Source organism: Equus caballus, chromosome 10, assembly GCF_041296265.1.
Source record: "Equus caballus isolate H_3958 breed thoroughbred chromosome 10, TB-T2T, whole genome shotgun sequence".
Taxonomy (NCBI): Eukaryota; Metazoa; Chordata; class Mammalia; order Perissodactyla; family Equidae; genus Equus; species Equus caballus.
In genome coordinates, this window is record NC_091693.1 from 71,989,298 (window position 1) to 72,010,295 (window position 20,998).

Below are 20,998 nucleotides of genomic sequence, written 5' to 3' on the forward strand. Positions count from 1 at the left end.
GTCAGGGCAGAGAGAAGAAATATGAGGTGTTCTTAAAATGCATTCAACTCCTGAACCCTCTGTTCTATGGAACACTTTTGGCTTATCAAAGGAGTTCTGTTCTAGAACATAAGTTGGGAAATTCTTTTACTGCATTTCCAGAATCTCCTGACATCTTCTTTTCATTATACTGATCCTTAAATGAAAAGCAATTTAGTGTTTAGGAAAAAACCATATGCACCTGTCCTCCTATCAATCTACTTGGATGAATGTGCATCTCCCTCTCTTAGCTCATACACAGCAGGGCTGCTAACACACCAAGCCTCTAAACACACTGCCAATGTCTAGCAAATGTTTGGCCCCCGTGGCTTTGCTGGAGGAGTGGTGGATCTTCTCATGCTCCTCTGGTACACCTGCTGACAGCGAGAAACAGAATTCAGTCCCTTGTAACTGCTATGGGCTGGACATTTGTGTCTCCCCCAAATTCTTATGTTGAAGCTCTAATCCCCAATGTGATGGTATTTGGACATGGGACACTGGAGGTAAGTAGATTTAGATGAGGTCATGAGGGTGGAGGCCCCAAGATAGGACCAGTGCCCTTCTAAGAAGAAGAAGAGACCAGAGTTTTCTCTCTCTGCCATATGAGGATATTGCAAGAAGGCAGCCATCTGCAAACCAGGTAGAGAGTCCTCACCAGACATGGAATCTGCTGGCACCTTCTTCTTGGACTTCCTAGCCCCTAGAACTGTGAGAAATGTTTGTTGTTTTAAGCCACCCAGTCTATGGTATTTATTATAGCAGCCAGAACAAAGACAGTAATGCTGTGTTGTTAAACAGAAGAATGTGTGAAAAACACAATCATAAGAGAGCAGTGCTCTTATTTCCTCCTTTCTATATGGTCAGCTTCACCCAGTTTACAACATAGTATCATTGCCTGTCATCTTCCACCCTCATAACGGTTGCTGTGCTGGTAGTTGCTGTTCCACTTGGATGTAAAAAAGAAGGGGCAACACCCAGATGCCTAGGGAAGGCCTGGATCACTGTGTCAGTTCCACACAGGAGGGCAGGGGCTGCTTGGTTTCCTGGTAGCTGCACCTCCCACCTCTGTAAGATAGGCGTACACACTGAACACAGGCCAAAGCATCCTCCCACCTTCTTCATGACTAGGACAAAGGTCAAAATCTGTTCCAGCCATTTATATGTCAGTTCACCTACATTCACACTGAAGTTAGGCCGAGTCTAACAAATCACCGACAGATAGACTCAGTTCACAGGGCCACTCTGATTCTGTAACTCTGATGTATGTTCTTGAATAGAAAATAGGAGGATGCTAAGTCAAGTGATTGTTAGCTAGCCACTATCTTCATCTAGAAATACAACATGGGACAAAAATGTACATAAAGGATCAATTTAATTTGGCAAGTAATAAAATGAAAAGAAATAGATGGAATATGCCATGAATTACAAAAAGGTAGCAATTTCACCAACCTCCACATGACTTATCAACTTCCCACTTATTTGTTTCATATCCGGAATTGATTATTAAAAAGTTACATTCAAAGGGCATTTATATGCATCATTTCTTTGTTGTACTTTCCTCAGAGTAGCTCAGAATATTCATACAAAAAAGATTTTTTTAAATAAAACAAAGCAAGCAAAACCAGAAGAGAAAATTTAGATAAGGCAATGTATGGTGTTCACAGACAAGCGAAAGAAGAAAAAAAACAGAATGCAAACTCCCTATAGGTTACTGTGGGTTCCAGAGATGCTAGTCACGGATTTTCGATAAGATGGTAGATTTCTCCATGAGCCAGTGCCCTAGAGAAAAAAGGTTCTTTGCCTGTGCATCTGTGTGTGTACGTGTGTATGCAGACACAAACACAGATATATGTATTACATAATAAAATGTTAATTTAACTTTATAGAGTATTTAAAACATTTGAAATATAATTTGTCAGTAGTAATGCTAAGAAAAGGCGGCATATACCATAACTCATGAAAAAGTCACTTACTATTATAGGCAATGATATTTGCAATTAAGCTGAACACAACTAAATTATGACTTTAATTAAAAGGCATTTTCTAAGATGGTACCAACATGTTTAAAATTTAATACATTTTATATGAGATACTGGAGTTATTAACATAAAAATTTCTTTCTGCAGCATGTGCACTTTTTAAAAAGCAAAACATCTTTAACCAATATCAAAATGCTCCCAGAATCCGTAGAAGTTTCACTGCATAATAAATTCAAGGAGCAATTTTTTCCAGCCATTAAATACTTGCCCTTACTTGGGATGTACAATTGTATTTACATTCATGGTTAATGGTAATAGAATTACTGACACACTCCTGTGGCCACTATGTCCACATGAATTTTAAATGAAGAATGAATGGTTCGCTCAGGGGACTGATAATGAAACACACAGCCTTTTGCCATTGGGCCAGCATCAGATTAGAATGAGTCAGCAGAGCTTGAAAAGTGTGGAGCAATAATGGTATCTCAGCGGTCGGTGGAAAGTGAGTTTGGGTGTGAACCCCACGCCAAGCAGAGACAGAGGGCCACACTGCAAATGTTACCCTTTTCCAATTTTGTCTCCTCTACAAAAGTCTTATTATCTGGAAACAACTAACCTGTCAAGGTAAGAAGTTGTCTTTCTAAAATAAATCTGAAACACAGCAAATAGGAGGATTATTTGTGATCTTACATGGTCCAGACTTCAGAGGTTTAAGAGACAGTGGGCTTGTTTATCTTTCCTCCTGGTAGACTCCAGGGTAAAGAGACGTGTGCTTGAGCATCTATTGTTTTTCCAAAACTATACTGGAAACAATGGAGGTAGAGAAGAAGCATGAAACAAAAGCAACAAAATTATGTTTCTTCTGCTCAAGGAGTTAATAATCTAGTTTGAGGAGCACATTTTTACCTACAGTGAAAGAGCTACTTGTAAATATAAATGAAACTTTGAATATGTAAGTTCAACATGACGGATACTCACAAGGTCAACATGAAAGGGTGCACACCTTCCCTAATGAAGCTGCTGTTATTTGCATTACTTTCTGAATTGCCTTCAGAATTAATTTACAAGGCATGCAGAAATATTTACAAAGCTGTAAGTCTGAGGTATCACTCAGGTTAATCATCCATATTATTCAGAAGGTTGCTTCAGATAATTCTGGCCACTTTCAAGTATCAAAGCGGCCCTTAATGAACACGTAAGTGCCCCAGCTAAGGGCCTTTAACAGAAAGTGATATCCTTTCTTTAAAGACACTTCTACCACTTGTGCAATACTGAGCAATGGCAATCTCTTAACTTTGAAGTGTAAACCATTTATTTGGTTCTAAAAATGCTAGTATATTTTAAAATTAAATTATGTGGCTATAGAGTCATATCTTATATTCTCAAAAAGGAACTTCATAGCAATCCCAAAGAATTATTACAAAAGTTGTGCCCATTCCATGGGATCTACATTTTCACTGTGATGGAAATTTGTCATAGTAAGTACTCTGCCCCAAATCAGCACAAACCAGTCAAAAAAGAGGTAATGACTACCTGTATGTCCGCCCACAATTGCCTCAAACAAGTCTGAGCTTACTTCCTTTGGTCCTCTCCCCTCTCTCCCTGTGAATCATCTCCTCCTATACCTCATCTTGGCTAAAGTCACCACTGCCCCGCCATCGCTCAAGTCAGAGGTCTGAGAGTCATTCTAGATTCTGCATTCTCTCTTATTTTACCCCATTTCTGATCAGCCACAAATTCTTGTTGGTTCTATCTTCTAAGTGTTTCTTATCTCCATTCCCTACTCTATTTGCCATGCCTCTGCCCCGATTCAGGCCATCATCTGTGGAGATGAGAGGGCTGTCTAGTAAGGAACCCCAGGAGCTCTTTCTGGACTGCATGGCAAAGGGCCCACTGAGCTTGCTCCAACATCATCCCCTAAGTCCAGCAAGAAGGGCTTCCCTGAACTCAACTTCCCTCAGGTTCCATGGGTTTCCTCTTCCACAAAAGAGAAGCTACAATTTCCCACAGTGCCCAAAGTGCATAGGTGCTGGGCTTTCCAAACAACTCTGCAAATAGTTGATATCCAGACTCAGACTGCTTAGCACCAAAGCAAAGATTGCTATCCTTCTCCCAAGATCACTACCACACCTTCCCCATAAAAGAAAGAGCAACGCAGGGGACTGTGGCTTTCTGGGGACAACCTGTGCTGGAGCAGAGCCTCAGCGCAGCCAGTTGAGCATGGGTCCCGTAGCCCATCTCTGCAGAATGCCGACCAACTTGCCTCCTTGCACCTGTGATTTCAGACAGCAGTGAGTGATGCCACTGTGTCTGTCCCTGTCACCCCTCCCCAGACTATTCTCTATAAATCTCTCATCAGTTCTCCATACTGCTGTCAAAGCTCAGACCAGGTCACTTTCTGCTTAAACTTTCCTTTGTAGAATAAGGTCCAAATTCCTCAGGATGATATGCAAGGCCCTGAAAAGTCTAGCTCCGACTTTCCTTTCCAGACTCATTTTCTGCCATTCTTCCCTTCCTCCATCCCTGATCCCCATGGACATACACACATACACACACCCCACACACACACCCCCTGTGCTATCTTTCATCTTTCCCACCCTCCACTCCACAAAACACTAGAAACTCACAACTCTGTGCACTTGTCTTACCAAGAATAATCCCTCCCATGTTCCCACGTTGCTACCTTGTAACACAAACTGGTACAGAACACAAATGCTCCCTCCTCTGTGGAACCTTCCTGACTCCCCCTCGGAGACGTGGCCCTGCCCTCTATTGTCTCCCAACAAGACAGCTGCATTATAATTCTCCTGCAAACCCAGCTCAGGAACAGTGCCTTGTTGCCTTTTCTAGTCTTCACCTAGCAAAGGCCTGGCACAACGTAGGCACTTTGAATGTTGAAGAAATAAACAAACATGTAAATAAATGATATCAATTCTAGATACATCATCCCGAATATTGTTGTTGAGTTTTTTTGCCTCATGTCCTCAATGTAGGCATTTTTCAACTATCTTCAATATGTCATCATTTGCTCTTGAAAGGGTTTCACTGAAGATGAGTCTGGAATTCTCTCTACTGCTCTGGAGGTTTTTATATGGAATTGCCTACAGTTAAATTACCATGTGCAGTGCAGGATCTCTTCTGAAAAACTCACCGGCAGCTCAATTTTAGTCCCCAAAGGGCATTTTCCTTAAAGTGTGGTTTAAACGATAATAAAAGTGCTTATGGGACACCGAGCATCAAACTAACATCAAAGGCAAAAACAATAATAATTTCCTTTAAAGTAATTGATTGAAGTCAAGAAATAGCCAAACAAGTTGACATGCAGTCAGAATTTTATAGTTTCCATCAGAAAAACAATTCACTACCAATGACAAATAACAGTAGGGCCACTAAAACTACCTGTCATGCATCTAATGAAGACAGATTCTCTGGCTCCCACATATAATATGTAATATCCAAAAGCGCTCCTGTAATTCACAGCTAATTAGTGTCTTGCCGTTATGAGAGGTGTCACAGCCCTAACTCTCTTTCCAGATCTACTCAGACCTCACAAGAGCCGACAGCCGTGCAAGGATCACAACAAGCCAATTAGCACCACCCAAACCTTGGGCTGCTGCTTCTCGAAGCCCATCCCAGCATCAATAAATCATGCTCCCTCATGAAGCTCTTCTGACAGCTGCAAGCCATTGCCACCCAAGGAATAAAGACAATACTTCTAAGGAAAACTCACGTGGGAAAGACAGAGACAGAAAAGGGATATTATTTGCCTTCCTCTGGCAGCACAGCATTCAGCACAATTGAAGACCATCAATTCTGACTGATTAAGGAGACAACTACTCTAAGAAATAAATCTGTGAGTGGTGTATCTAAGGATCCTTAGTGGTAATCAACGGTCAGCAATTGGGTTGTTTGTTTGTTTTAATGTAGATATATTGAAAACCTCTTCCTTTCCATTTTCCTCCTGTATAGCCAGCCCTCCTTCTGGCTAATAAGCAAATTTTCCTTTCAGTTGAACATAACGGTCTGTGTTTACTTTGTCCCCCAGTGAATACACAGCAATCAGATAATTTGTTCGAAAGACTCTAAATTGTTTGACTTCATTGAAAAAGAATCTATAATGATATGCTGCTTTCCAAGTAAGGCCTACAAATCTTCCTAAATCCACAAGCAAGCAGTAGAGTATTCTCAGTACTTAACAGCCAATATCCTTAGAATTTTGTTCCAAGCTTGAAAAGCTATTTTGTTCCATAATATTCTTCTTAGAGAAGGTTCAGAATAGTCACTGTAGCCTGGACGTTATTGAAAGATGTGACTCAGGTAATTCTACTTTCAGTTTGTTTTCCTTATGGAAATATTCTCCTTCCATATTTTTAACGCTAATCTAAAACATTTAATCTAGTTTTTGGCTAAATAATGACTACTAAATTTGATATGTAAATATTGGCAAAGTGAAACAAACATGGATTTATTTAATCAAGGAATTCTCTTACATCTCTTCTTATCATTAAGCATAGAGATTTCCAAAAGATTCATTTTTCTTCCTGAATATAATATTCTTATGGAAATCTTCAAATATTTATCTACAAGAATGTCCACTGCATTATATTGTATATCAGCAAAATTACTAAAGATAATGAAAATATATAGAATATGAAACAGGTTAAATAAATGATGACACACCCATACAATGGAAAGTTATGTGGCTTTTAAAAATAATGATATAGAAGAATATTAAAGGACATGCAAATGTTCACAGGTTGTAAGAGACAGAAATAAAAATGGAGCCTAGATCCATATAATACATACATATATATTTATATTTATTTTTTATTTACAAGATGATCTCAGTTTTGTTTTTCGTTTATGGGGGGGTGTGTGTGTTTGTTTAAATAAATGTACTTATAGGTTAAGCAAAGAAAAAAGCTTGCCAGGAAAGGTACTTCAATATTAAAAATGCATCTTCAGAAGGTAATATTCTAGATTACTCTTCTTTGAGCTTTTCTGTTTATATAAAAATATTCATATTACTTTGACAGTCAGAAAAAAGCTAATGTACATAATACAATATTCACTTATGTCACCTAGGTGTATTCAGGTGTGAAGGCACAGCCTGCTGGGGCATCAATTCTGAGTGGCTAGCACTCATCCTATATCAAATCATTAAATATTTTGGTTATCACCCTGAGTATAAACAAGATTAGAAAGGTCAGTGGCACATAATACTCAAGCACATTTCAAGAATGGCAATCAGAACAGCCTTTTCTAACTAGGTAGAGGTGGCGTTGAAGCCAAACAATTCTAGAATACCATACTTACTTGGTGCCAGAATAGGCTGAAGGAAGAACCCTCTGAAAAACCTGCCTCAACACCACTGCCCTTGATTCTCTCCAGCTCCAATCCATCTGCCCTGATATTTGGGACCACCAGGTATGAGGAAGGAAAATGGGCACCAGATACACACTGTCTGGGTAGTTCAGGTCAGGTCAGAGTCCCCAGTACATGTGGGCTCAGGGTCTGCTTCAATATCACACTCTGGAGGCTGTCCTGACTGCTAGCAAGTGAGCCAGGAAGACACAATGAGGCTCAGGGGCATCGTGTATAACAGACATTATTGCAGGACAACAGGGATAAAGGGAGGCAAAACCTCTTCCTCCAAAGTGTTTACATCTAGTTGGAGAAACAGAGTACGTGTGTTTAAGGACATAACACACATGATGGGCCTGGACGACACAGAAAGCAGAACAGGGCAAGGAGAGAGCAGGTCTGACATGAGAGATGGACTGGAGCAGAGACTTTCTAAAGGACATTCTGCAGCACTGCAACACACCCCGAGAAACATCGATTCCCGAAAGCAGAGACATGCATATAAGTACCTGTAATTCAAAGATAATCTCAGGTCCCCTGTGCAGCTTCTTTCCTAGGACAGTGTAAACACCTACCTGCCTCTTAGCTGGAAAGCTACATTCAACCAAATTTTACGTGTCATGGCATTAATTAAATGCATTTGCATGCAGCAGTTCAATTCACTTATCAGGCAAAAACAAACAAAATGCAAAAAAAGATATTGTATTGTGGCAAGATCAATTTTGACCACAATGTAGTTTTTGCTTCTTGCTTATCGTTTCCCTAGAAGCCAGGCTCCTAGGTAATGCAAAAGTGAGAAATCGCAGCCAATCCATGTGTTTTTCATTTCATATCTAGAGTGCATGTATTTGTTTATAAAGACTTCTAGCTATAGATAGAAATGTTTTGCTAATTTCTGTATTACTCTTGGGTAGTTCATTAGATTTAATTTGGGTACTATTTTGAAGATAAGAAATAAGACAAATTTAAATTAACATGTCCATGTTCACACAGCAGGTTCATGACTATAGACTCTCAAACCCACACTTAGATCATACAAAATAATGCCCATACCTGAGAGGGAGAATTCTCCTTTCTGGCTTTCGCTTTCTCTGATTAGAAAAGCACCCGTCTGATTTTCTGAATATAATAGCTGTTTTTCTGCATCTGCTCTCTTGATTGCTCCAAAGAACCACCTAAAAAGAGAGAGATGTAAACTCTAATTAACCAATCAACACTCATTTCTTAAGGAGCAGGAAATTTGGCGAGAACGTGTTCTAACATCAGAAATGTTTGATATTCTTTAGGGAAACTGTTACTGCTATAAATGGTACTTTTGATAATCGAGATGATTTTTCTGGATGTCTGTAACCCTTACCAGGAGTCTTTAAAAATGAAAAAATAGGAATTTGGCTGATGCCTGCTGCCACATCCTTTCTGAGCCCTGCATTCTGTCTGAGAGGTCCTTTGTCCTCCTTCTGTCAAATCCAAAGCCTCCGTGGTGGGCCTGCCACATAAGCCTGCCATGTTCCATGCTCTAAAATTGCTCATCATCACCATCCAACTGCCCACTGCCTCACCCACACCTCCTAGGTGTTAGGAGGCAAATGTTCCAATCAAAGCATTCATATATTTCACATTAAAGTAAAAATATAGTTCTCTCAATACTAATTCCCTTCTTTCCCCACCTCCATCACTGGCCAACCCCACCATAATATGAGATGATCTTTCATGTTTAGGAAGAACTTATCAATATAAAGAACATTTTCATCAGTGGAGAGATTATGTGAAAAAGATACTTCTTCCTGGGAAGCATCTTCTTAGTGCCACCTCCACTTCTTACCTTTACCTCCTTATCCTTAACAGTCCAGAAATATAAGAGTCAGATACCAAACATGCAAGTTCGTGAATGTAATTAACCCAAACAAGAATTATGGATTTTAGTATCAGAACCAGTCTGAAATGGGTATCAAGTTGGTAGACAACAATGTGATAAGAAGAGGAAGCTGAGAAAGCCTGCTCTTCACTAAGGACCCCTCATGACAGGGTCATAAAGTTGATCTTTATCATTAAAGATGTTAGGTAAAACATTTATCTTTTCAGGTATTATCTCTTAAAACGTAGATACTCAAAGAGAGGAAATGTCGGCTTGAGGGAAGAAATACAGGCTGAGGGAGCAAATGCAGGCTGGGAGAGGAAATACAGGCCATCAAAAATTGTCTCCAGGGGCTAGCCTGGTGGCTTAGTGGTTAAGTTCAGGGTGCTCTGCATCAACAGCTGGGGTCCACAGGTTCACCATTCATCAGCCATGCTGTGGTGGCAACCCACATATAAAGTGGAGGAAGACTGGCACAGGTGTTAGCTCAGGGCTAATCTTCCTCAGCAAAAAAAAAAAAAAAAAAAAAGGCTTCAATTGGTTTGACAGGTCATGGGTATTAGGGAATACGAATCTCACTAAAGGTGACACAATTGGAAGGAAGAGGGGGAAGGAATTGAAAAGAAAGAAAGACATTAAAATGTAAATATTACCTTCTAACAAATGCAAGGTGTTTGTTTACCATTTTCCCAATCATCAAACTGTAAATTACATGATATTAACTATGTTACTTGGGATATGCTAGGTTATGTTGGAGTAATGAACAACTCCAAATATCTCAGTGGTTTAAGACAACATAGATTTGTTTTTCACTCAGCTGCATGTCCTTTGAAGGTCATCTGGGAGTCTGCTCTATGTCTATCTCTGTGTCTACCAGGGACTTCCCATCTCCATGCTTACATGATTGCCAAAGCAGGATTGGAAAATGTGGCAAATCACAGGATGATTTCTGGAGCTTCTATTCAAAACTTCTACTCAAGAATGAACCCATTGGCAAATAAGTCATATGTTTGTGCCTAAATGCAAAGAGAGAAGAAAATGCAATCCCACTATTGCCCAGAAGGTAGATAACTGGAAACATTTGGTAGACTACACTAATGACTACCAAGTTGATTCAATATCAGGGGCCAAACTGATGTCCATAGATTATTGTTTGTCCAGCTGAAATTGTGGAAGACATGGAGACATTCCAAAGTGGCCATGTAATGAATTCACAGAAAAATAGAAATGCATGTTTTCTACTACTGTAGAAATAAGTCAGTAGAATAATGGAACATAATGAAAAACTCAGACAGACCCAAACATGCAAATTAGCGATGAAAGGATGGATTATTCAATAAATGATGCTGGTACCCCATTATAATACATATGAAAAAAATTAATTGATGCTACCTACAGCATACACAATAACTCTACATAGATTAGAGACCCAATGTAAAACACAAACTTTAAAACTTTCTGATATTGGACAAAGGAAGATTTCTTCGAGAAGACAAAAAAAAAAAAAAGAAAAGACATGCAAACCATAAACGAAAAGATTGATAACCACAATTAAAAGCTTCTGAAATAGCAAGATTGCCATAAAATAAAATTAAAATACAAGCCACAGACCTGGAAAAAATATTTCCAAAGTATGTAACTCACAATAGAATTAGTATTCAGATTATATAGAAACCTATAATCAATTAAAAAAAGAACACAACACACTAGGAAACTTGGCATAGTATTTAATTGGACAGTTTACAGAAAAGGAAAACTCAATAACTAAAAAAAATAAGGAAAGAAGCACAGCCTCTATCTGTGCCAGTAATTAGGAATATTAAATATAAAAACAATCAAATACAATTTCACACTTTTCAGGCAGGACAAAATTTTAAACTCTCACTTTCAGATATTGGGCCAAATGTGAAAAAAGAACCTTTATATATTACTAATGGCAATATAACTTGGTACAACTAATTCAGAGAGAAATTTGGCAATATCTGGTAAAGCTGAATATTTGTGTATGACTCAATTTCACTTCTAGATTATACACTATATGTGCTCAAGGAAACATACCACAAGAACACTCACTGAAGAATTCTAGCATTGGAAAATTGGAAACAACCTAAATGCCCATCACAGGGGAATAGATAAACCAATTTAGCTATGAATATAAAATGGAATACTATACAGGAGTTAAAACAAATAAATTGTTGACAGACAAGGAAGTTGAAGAATGATACATACCATTGTAAAGCCATTTATATGACGTTTAAGCAAATACATAAAAAATACTATACATTTTTTAGGGGCTGGCCTGGTGGCGCAGTGGTTAAGCACGCACGTTCCACTTTGGCGGCCCAGGGTTCACTGGTTCGGATCCCAGGTGCAGATATGGACTGCTTGGCAAGCCATACTGTGGTAGGTGTCCCACATATAAAGTAGAGGAACATGGGCACGGATGTTAGCTCAGGGCCGGTCTTCCTCAGCAAAAAGAGGAGGATTGGCATCAGATATTAGCCCAGGGCTGATCTTCCTCAAAAAAAAATACTATATATTTTTTAGATACATGCATGCTTAGTGAAAGCTAACAGTTAAAATACTCGGGAATTTTTTTTTTAGACTTCATTTCTAGAAGTGGCAAAATTTCTTCACACAAATATTTCAAGTAAAGAAGCAACATGGACCAAATATCCTGATCAACCTCACGCATTTTCCTGATTCTGAGTACATTGAGTATGCATCACCACTAAAACGTTTGATCAAAATGTAAATATGTAAACCATTACAAGACTTACAATTTACCTAGAAGACTAAATTCTTAGTAATATGATTACATCTCCCATATCATTATTCTCAAGAACAAATACTCCATTATATAAGTTTTATGTATATACACTATATTTGTATTTTGGATAATCAAGCCTATAAATGATGTATTTTCTCTGCCCAATATATATATAAGCAAGCAGTTTTTATAAATCGAAATTACTATATGTCTAATAAATGAATAGTAATTTTGCTACATTTGTAGAGAGAAGCACTGTGACAATTTTTTTAATCCTTTTCTGTCTTACCAATTCTGGATACTTGTACAAAGGATTGGTACAATCACTTTACAAGGCAAATCACGTGAGTAATGAATCCACACTAATGATGAAATGGATGTAAATATTTGACTGGATGCATCAGCTCACTTAATACCTGGAATTTTGCTTGGCTGAGCTCCCACTAGGGAGTGAAGAATATAAATAAAAAATGTTTTCTGGATGCAGTGGCATTATAATGCCCTCTTTCATACTCAAAGATGACGCAACTGCTATAGACGGCCATCGCTAGCGCATGTGCTGCTGTAGAGACTAACGGCAAATGATAGTTCTTTCCACCCTCGGTACATGTGAAAATTGTTCCCTAATGTGTGGCTGAGCCTCTGGTAGAACTGTCATTCTCTTCAGTTCTGCCTTTTCGAGCAACCCCTGCTGGCCGCATTCTGGAAGGACAGGCACACCCCAGGCCTGGTTGTCCACCACAGCCACTTTCAATGCTCTCTATGAGCTGTGATTCTGGTGTGCAGCACACAGTGAGTGCTGTGAAGGGAGCAGGAATTCCTAGGAGGGATGAAGCATCAGGGGAGAGTCACAAACACCAGTGATCCTCAAAGTGTGGTCCCTAGGCCAGAAGCATCAGCAGCACATGGAAATTTGTTAAAAATGGAAATTTGCAGGCTTCACTCCGTAAACACTGAATCAGAAAACCTGGGGGCTGGGCCCAGCAACCTGGGTTTTAATAAGCTCCAGGGTGAGTCTGGTGTATGCTAAAATTTGAGAACTACTGAGGTAGAAAAATAGTAAAGAAATGAGAAATTTATATAAGACAGCTGAGAATAAGTTAGAGTTTGGCACTTAATATGTGAAAAATTATCCAACAAAATGATACCACACACAGACACACACACACATACACATTTTATTGATATTTAATGGAAAAAAATCTTTATTGCTATTCCATACTTGCCGTGAAAAGGATCTAGATTAAGAATAACCAAAAAAGAGAGAAGACCCATAAAAACCTGCAGTCTGCGAGAAGGAAATGCTTCAATTAGATGAAAATGGAGCAAAAAGTATAGTGTCTGTTTTGGATGAAAGGAGTATGTGATTGAAGTCGAAGACTTATTTTGCAAACATTTGAGTGTCTACTGTGTGTAAATTCTGTGGAACTGACTTAGAAAGATCTGCAAGACAATGTTGGATCAAAAAGGGTAAATTTCAGGAATATTATAGTTTCATTTATATTTTTAAAAAACAAAAATTGTATGTTCTTACTTCTCCGGAGATTAGTGAGAGATGACAAACATGATGACAAAGGATTTTCACTTTTCACTCTGCATTCTTCTCTATAATTCAGATGTTTACAATAAGATGTAGTTTTCTATCATTTTACAGTTTAAACATAAAAAAATAGAAAGAAGTCAATCAGGAATATGTTACAAAAACCTACATGTTGTAAAGATCTGGACTAGAAACTTTGGCAGTTAGAATTGAGAGATACAAGAAAAATCTTTAAGAAATGTGAGACACGTGATTATGAATGAGCGAGGAAACAGACGGAAGATCAAACACGCCATCGGGGTTTCAAATCTGGACGACTGAAGGACAACATACCCGGCAACACATTAGAAGGCAGAGAATAACCACGGTTATTCAGCATCTCATTGGGAAAGTGATTTATTCTCCCTGTGCCTGGATTTCCTCATTTGTTTACCGGGATAATAATAATTGCCCTGTAGACTTGTTCTGAGATCAAGAAAAATAAAACATGGGAAGTGTTTGATACCTGGCCACATTCATGCTCAATAAATAGCACCTATTTAAGAGAACTAATTTAAGGAATAAATTACATATTTGCTTTTAAACATGTTGGACTTGAAGTCAATGACGGAACATGAGTGAATATGTGAATATGATCTCATTTCTCTGTGTTTATATTCAAAGTTTCCTCCTGAGCGACTTTTCTGTCCTGTATGCCCATTCTTGACTAGGACATGCTGCCACCAGGTGGCAGTAGGCCATTTTACTAACTTAAAAAAGGCTAACGAAAGCTATACTGTGATTAACTGGAAGTTCTTTCTTTTACAAAAAAGACAAAATGAGTCTTTTAAAAAATGACAGAATTTATGCAATGTTACTGAATAGGAACATTTAAATAATGCATATGATGAGAACTTTTAGGCTGGTTACTTTTAAAACTACAGATGAGAAGCAGGCTCCGAGGACTGGAATTTTGCTTGCCCTTTTGAGACATTTGCGTTTGTGAAGGAAGGGGGGGATGAGATTGTAGGGACCTGAAATTGGCCACCCCAAGATATGACTCTTTGGCATCGGGATTGTTTTGGGCTGATAGCTTTTGATAAACTGGGACAGGGAAGGAGGCCCTGGGGAATGGAACTTGCCCTTGTTGGGACACTTACGTTTGTAAGGTAAATCTCTATCTGTAAAAGGTGCCTCCCTCTCTGTACCAGGAAGAAGAAGAGAGATGACCTTATCCCTAGAAACTCTTAATGGGGAAGGCAAGAACTTAAGTTGGTTGCTGTCTGGCAATCTCATGTAACTGATGTAGGGTGATGGCTTCTGACCTTTACTTAATCCGATTTGATTCTTGTCTAAAAGTCATGGGATCACCCAATGACCAGACCGCACCTGCACTGATACCATTTTAACTTTTTTTCATGTTCTTTCCTTTGTCTTCATAAAGAGATGAGTCACATACCTATGCCTTAAATTTAGCCCTAACCCTCAACTCGGGGCAGCAGCAGGAGCTCTGACTGCCCGTGGGTCCTGTCCCCACACACCAGCTCTGCCTGCCCATGGGTCCTGACCCCATGCCAGCGGGGGCAGCAGCAGCGGCTCGGCCTGCCCATGGGCTCTGTCCCCATGCCAGCGGGGCAGCAGAAGCGGCGGCAGCAGAAGCTCTGACTGCCCATGGGTCCTGTCCCCATGCTATTCCACACTATTCTCTAAATAAAAGAGCACTACTGCCAGATCTTGAGAGTCTAAGAAATCTTTCTTTCTACTCCTCGGCTCACCGACCCCGCATCACATATATCGATCAAAATTTAGAGAAATCAACTTGTAAATAGATGTGGTATCTCTGTTACTGTTTCCTCATTTTATCTAATAGAGTTTGACTCTGTCCACTCTGCTACCTCAGTGACATGCACACCGCAAGTGCCTAAGACATTCATAATTCCAGTCCGATGTAGGTAATTCCCTCATACATTTTTTCAAAGAGAAAATCCATCCCCAGTATCTGAGGGGTTAAGGTTTACAAAATTTAACATATAATTTCTTTTCCCAGTGTCTCCTTTAAAACCAAGACATTTGGCCTTAAACCCCAGTAAACAGACTCTGACAAGATAAGCTCCTAAAATCAGTCTCAGAAAAACACTTGGATTCTCCCAGAAACTGCAGAAAGGAAAGTGGGTAGATCAACTTCCATAACTACCCACAGGGAAAGTACCTGGGATGACTCCCACGGGGGGAACTCAGGGTTAGGGATGTGTTTATTGCTGTCATCACAGTTACACAGGATATAATGGGAAAAACCACCTATCAACCTCACCAGTGTGGCTTGGGAGGCATCAAGGGCACTAACATTTGCAAAACCCCCTCAGTCTGTAGGGGACACTCAGCATCACATTTAGCCATTTATCGTACCTGATTGAGGCTTGGAATTCTGGACCTTGAGCTATGGTGATTCGATATGACTCACCTGTGTCAGCAACACTGCCGGGAAAGCCTCTGTGAAGTTCCTTCCCATTCAGGTAATCCCATCCCTCCCCTTCCACAATCTCCTTGGGCTCAGCATCCCCCTCAGCCAGCAGTCAATGATCGCTGCCACTCTTTTCCCACTCACACAGCATGATAAGAACAAAGAAAAGAATAATAATAACGTCCATATGTATTTTGCTATTCATTCCTTCCTTTCCATTTCCTCCACTACAATCTTCATCCAATTCATCATCAGCACTTGGATGACGGCAATATTTTACCATCTGTTCTCCTGAGTATTAATAGCTTCTGTTTATACCACGAACAAGGAGTCAGACACCGTTGCTCAAGTTTAACAAAGAATATCTCAGTCTCTCCCTTGCTCACACCACTACCTCTGGATTGATCATCTGAAAGTACGACCTGGTACATCTCTCCAATACATACTGTGGGGACCTGAAATGGCCACCCCAAGATATGTCTCTTTGGCATCAGGATTATTTGAGGCTGATTGCTTTTGATAAACTGGGACAGAGAAGGAGGCTCTGAGGAATGCAACTTGCCCTTTGTTAGGACATATTTACATTTGTAAGGTAAATCTCTATCTGTAAAAGGTGCCTCCCTCTCTGTACCAGGAAGAAGAAAGTAGATGACCTTCTCTCTAGAAACTCTTAATCAATACCAAAGGCAAAGACTTAAATCTGCATTTTATTGCGCCTGTTTCTGGTAAACTCCTGTAGCTGACTTCCCTCCCCCTCCCAACGTTGGCATTTCTTTAAGGATTAAGCATCTTTGCTTAGGCTAGGAACTGATTGCTGCTGCCTCACCTGTGACCCCCCAGCTCCAGACAAGCGACTTGCCTCCTGCTACGCCCATCGAGATAGCAGACCCACTACCTGCTGTGTCCATCAAGCACTGTGCCGACAGGGCAAACTTGTGACTACTATGGGAGGGACATTTCAATCACATGTGAAACACCCTGTTTGGGGGTATATAACCACTATGTGCACCCCACTTCTTCGGTGCCCTTTCTTCCTTCGGGAAGAAAGGCCCCGGGCCATGGTTCCTCATAAAGCTTTGTTTAATTTTCTCTTGCTATTCTGTCTCATGTGAATTTAATTCGTTCTCCGGCCAGATGAGCCCCCATTTGGGAAGAGGAAATGTCTTCCTCCCCTACAATACATAAATAATAAGTAAGTTTTAAGGGTTCCCTTTGCTTATGGAATAAAACCCTTGTTAACCTGGAATTTCAGGCCCTCCTCCATTTGGACACTAGCCATTTCTTCAACGTAATCTTCCCCACATCAACTCTCTGCTCTGGCTAAACTCACTCTTACCACTACTAAGTTAGTGGCACTACTTAAACTTGTCTACCCAGAATTCCTACAGAACTCAGTGACTACCTTTCTGGTTTGGCATGTAGCATACAAAAGCTAGTGCTGTGTTTTTTTAATTTCTTATTTTTAGATTATTCCCTGTGTTCGCTCAAGGCTGCAACCTCAAAGACTGAGTCTGTTAATAAGACATATGCCTTTGGGAGCAGTTAAATAAACACTTGTTGATGAAACAATACATTATACCTCAATGTGGGCGTTTTACATAGTCTTTTGGTTTATACTGGATGTTGAACTCTAGATAAGGCCTGCGTTCTCATATAATCTTTTATTTGTGCTTGCCACATAGCTCAGAGGGCAAAGCGCTTAAGGGAGAAGCTTTATCTGCTCCAGGCCAGTTGCAGCAAAGGTTCAAATGTGAATTGGTCTCAGACCACAGATTCCAATCTGATCACTCTCTTCTCCCAAAAATAACACTTACCTCTGAACACAAAGATCACAAATGAAGCTGTCTTTTCTGTCCTCCAGAACACAAGCATATCATGGCTGCACACATGTCAAGAATGTGTGATAAAGCGACAGTTGCACATCTAGTATCTGAGGTACGACACGAAGTCACATAGAAACCAGGAAGCTCCTTGCTTGGGTCATTTCATAAGGCCTTTTTGTTGCCCTTGTTCACCTCTATAGTCATCAGAGAAGGGGAATTTTGAAGGAATTTCCTTAGAGAGGAAGTAAGGTGAATTAATTGGTACTTTTCCCCTGGGGAAGGTGTGGTGCTGCCTGTGAAAGAATCTGATTACTACCTGAACCCACTTCCCTGAGTCTAGTAATCAAAAGGAGGCAATGCCTCACAAAATGTTTATGAAGAATACTACAGCGTTCGGATAGGCATTCGATCTCAGGGCAGTGTTTTTGCTTTACAACCATCCCCTATGTGTGTAAAAGGAAATGGGAGTGAATATTGATCTCTCTTTTAAAATAAAAAACAAAGTGTGTACGTATATAATGGCATTTCCAATCATTAAGCCTGAAAAAAAACTGTAAATTTTAACCTATCTACTTTGCTTTTGCACATTTGTGATAATGTTTGTCCTAGAAGCTAGAGGAGTGTGGGCGAGAGTTGAAAGCATTAATCATTAAATAGTTTCTATCTTTGTTACATCTAAAGAAAATAAACGCAATCAATCTTATAACTCCTGGGGAAAAGCCTTATTGTGCAAAACACCACAAATGTTCATTCTGATTCTTTATATGACTAAGTGTTTGAGTCATAGTATTTCTTTTTACTAGTTATATGGTGCACTAATTTCAGAGGTGACAGTCCCACCTAGTTTCCTACCAAAAGAAAATAGTTATCTCCTTTTATGAATCATTTCCTTTCTCACCCCAAGAAGGAAAAATAAAAGGAATTTTTTAATTTACTTAATTTTAAAGAATTTTAATTTCCAGTGTCATTAATGGTATTATCTCACCCCACTTTAAAGCACTGAGTATTCTTTAAAAATCTACAAAACAACTTGTTCTTTGGGAATTACTTTCATGCAATAAGTAAGTTCAAACATTGAGTCTAGTCGGCTGGTGGTCTGTGTGTGCACCCTGATCCACATGGGTTAATAATGTCATACTTTAGATGTGACAGCCCACTCTGCATTTCCTGGATCCAGGTTTTTCTTACCAAAAGAAAAAAGGGGAGCATCTGTCTTCTTTTTGCCTATACCAGAGGTCATATTCAAAATATTTTATGGCTGATACAGCACATGCGCCCACCATCAGAATAGACACCAGCAAAACCAGGGGCTTATGTGTAAGTTTCAGCCACGGTACTATCACTTTAACACTAAATGATGCCCTATGCCATCACTTACCTTCATTAAATCCTTTATCCCAAATAAAAGATAATGATCATCTTAAAGGTATCTTAACTTCTCATTACCCTACAGGGTAATATTGTTATAGCTTTCTACGTGCTTTATATGCAGAAATATGTCCATAACACTTATTTCATACTAATTACATGGAGAAAAGATGGAAAAGCAAAAGAGCAAAAGAAGGGTATATTTATTTTCCTTTGAGAATCTTAGAGTATCAAGAGAGGAATGAAAGACCATTTTAATGGAGTAATAAACCAAAAAGAAAGGGATAAAACAAAGACAAAAAGAACATTCAATTGCCAAGGGTGTGCAGTCAGAGATATAAACAACAAACAGTGTGTCAGCGATGGACGACTACTTAAAGAAAATACACAATGAATAAGGATTGAAAGAGATGAGAAACTCCCAAAAATGAAGGACAAGGGCACGTGCACAGGTGAAGAACTAACAAGGCGTCTGTGAGCAGATTGTTTTGGTGGGCAATGGTGGGGGCAAGAGGGTCCATTAAAGCAAGAAGCAAGAAAACTAGTTCTTTGATGTTTACAGGTAATTCCATGTGGAAACTGCTAACACTATGGAAGAAATAGATTTTCAGCAAAATTTCAAAAGCCCATTGGGAAGATGTTGGATATTCCGTTTAAGATTTAACACAGAAGAGAATTTTAAGTTCTAGGCACACCAGCAAAAATGACAGAAAATTTTGCCTTGTTCTTTAAAAATTATTTAATGAACAAATTCAAGAGGTGAAGCTGTGGAGAACAAGGAAGAATTTTCCTATGGCAACAACACAGAAGAGTTTATCAGAATTTTAAAGCTGGAAAGAAATTTTTATGAGGGTCCATAGTAAACCTCTGAAACATTGTAAATGTGTTTAATGAGTACACGCATTTTTCTGGGAAGGGAATCCGTTGTTTCATTAAATTCTTAATGATTCCTGAACAGAAACTAGCCATCTCCTTCAATAAGGTAAGTGGTTCTTCCAGGATCACACAGAGCTGGTGACAAAGCATAACCACAGCTAACCACCATAAGAGTCCTTCACTCATTCATTTTTCTTTCAACAACACCTAATACGCACAGGTACAGGCACAGTTGTAGAATACAGCAGCGAATGCAACACACAAAAAGTCCTGCCTTGGGGCTGGCCCCGTGGCCGAGTGGTTAAGTTCGCGCGCTCCGCTGCAGGCAGCCCAGTGTTTCGTTGGTTCGAATCCTGGGCGCGGACATGGCACTGCTCATCAGACCACGCTGAGGCAGCGTCCCACATGCCATAACTAGAAGAACCCACAACGAAGAATATACAACTATGTACCGGGGGGCTTTGGGGAGAAAAAGGAAATAATAAAAATCTTTAAAAAAAAAAAGTCCTGCCTTTATGGAGCTCACATACTAATGGGGAAAGGCAGACCATAAACAGAATAAACAGTAATACAGTGTGTTTGAGGATGATAAGTGCAAAGGAGGAAAAAAAAGAAACAAAGTAAGGAAGAGGGACAATGCATTTTTAAAATCACTCAGTGGGTAGCAGTATGCAGCAGGTGAAATTCCAGAGTTTTCCTGTGTGTTCCTAAAATCAAAGTAATCAGGAGAATAAATAGAGCTGTGGATAAAACCTGGATAGATTCTTTGAGAGGAGTAGATGAGTGAGGACCATAATCCACTCTAGGATGGAAGCCAATATCCAGATTTCTCAACTGTGGCTTGGCAAAGATCTACTAGGATTTTTTTCTAATTAAGAAATAAACAATGTCCATCAACTTCACTGGTTTCTATTGCAGATGTTTATGGAAATGCAAAACATTGGAAGCTACAAGGATCTCCTCGG

General features: G+C 39.5%; 1 protein-coding gene across 1 annotated transcript in view; it reads right to left on the bottom strand.

The window, feature by feature from the left end:
• FRK (fyn related Src family tyrosine kinase) overlaps positions 1-20,998 on the bottom strand; it is a 99,630-nt gene that overhangs the window by 40,197 nt on the left and 38,435 nt on the right. The window contains exon 2 of the mRNA XM_001504096.6: positions 8,415-8,536. Coding sequence (XP_001504146.2) covers positions 8,415-8,536 — 122 coding nt within the window. The remainder of the gene's footprint in view (positions 1-8,414; positions 8,537-20,998) is intronic.